The sequence below is a fragment of the Octopus bimaculoides genome, chromosome 11 (genome assembly GCF_001194135.2).
Source record: "Octopus bimaculoides isolate UCB-OBI-ISO-001 chromosome 11, ASM119413v2, whole genome shotgun sequence".
In the NCBI taxonomy this organism is placed as follows: Eukaryota; Metazoa; Mollusca; class Cephalopoda; order Octopoda; family Octopodidae; genus Octopus; species Octopus bimaculoides.
In genome coordinates, this window is record NC_068991.1 from 59,516,112 (window position 1) to 59,517,196 (window position 1,085).

At 33.0% G+C, this 1,085-nt stretch overlaps 1 protein-coding gene across 1 annotated transcript in view; it reads left to right on the plus strand.

Moving 5' to 3' along the window:
* LOC128249121 (uncharacterized) overlaps positions 1-718 on the plus strand; it is a gene marked incomplete at its 5' end in the record, with an annotated part of 10,339 nt that extends 9,621 nt beyond the window's left edge. The window contains one exon of the mRNA XM_052971992.1: positions 654-718. Coding sequence (XP_052827952.1) covers positions 654-718 — 65 coding nt within the window. The remainder of the gene's footprint in view (positions 1-653) is intronic.
* Positions 719-1,085: the final 367 nt, after the last annotated feature.

The following is a 1,085-nucleotide window of genomic DNA, read 5'->3' on the forward strand; positions in this document are numbered from 1 at the left end:
TTATTATTATTATTATTATTATTATTATTATTATTATTATTATTGTTGTTGTTGTTGTTGTTGTTATTGTTATTATTATTATTAAGGTGGCGATCTGGCAGAATCGTTAGCACGCCGGGCGAAATGCTTAGCGGCATTTCGTCTGCCACTACGTACTGAGTTCAAATTCCACTGGAGTCGACTTTGCCATTCTTCCTTTCGGGGTGGATAAATTAAGTACCAGTTACGCACTGGTGTCGATGTAATCGACTTTAATGCCTTACCCTAAATTTGAGGCCTTCTGCTTCCAGTAGAAAAGATTATTATTATTATTATTATTATTATTATTATTATTATTATTATTATTATTATTATTATTCAGTAGTCGTATTTTTATCACGTACTTTCACTGCACTACCGATCGCAGCTCTGTGTGCCTTGGGTATGTGCTGTGGTTTGTTGTGATGCTCTGATTGTTACTGTATTGAAAGTGTTTTACGTAGGATGTGTGCAGTGCCTAGTAGTGCTATTTTCTATATGTTATATATATTTGTTAGTCCTGGTGTTTTTGTTATGTATTTCTTTGAATATTTTTTTATCATACCTAATGTGCCTATTATGATAGGAATTGTTTCTGTTTTTAGACTCCACATTCGAGTTACCTCTATTTCCAGGTTCTATTTCTAGTTCACAGCGTCCACGAGGAGAAGGGGACAACGAGAGGCTGGAACATACCTAAATGTCAAAAGGACAAAGATAGATAGATAGATAGATAGATAGATAGATAGATAGATAGATAGATAGATAGATACTTGTATTTATGAATACATATATTCATGTATATATATATATATATAATATACATACATATACACACACACACACACACACACACACACATATATATGCCTTATCTTCGAAACGTCGAGTTAAAATAGAGGCAGCTGATGAATAATTCCAAGTGGCTTTCTGTTTTCCTATGTGTTCGTTCCGTTGTCTGTAGTTCATTGTTCTAACGTCCTGTACCCTGATATGCATCTATATACACATGTAGATGAAAGTATATACATATATGTGTGTATACATGCATATATATTTTTTGTATT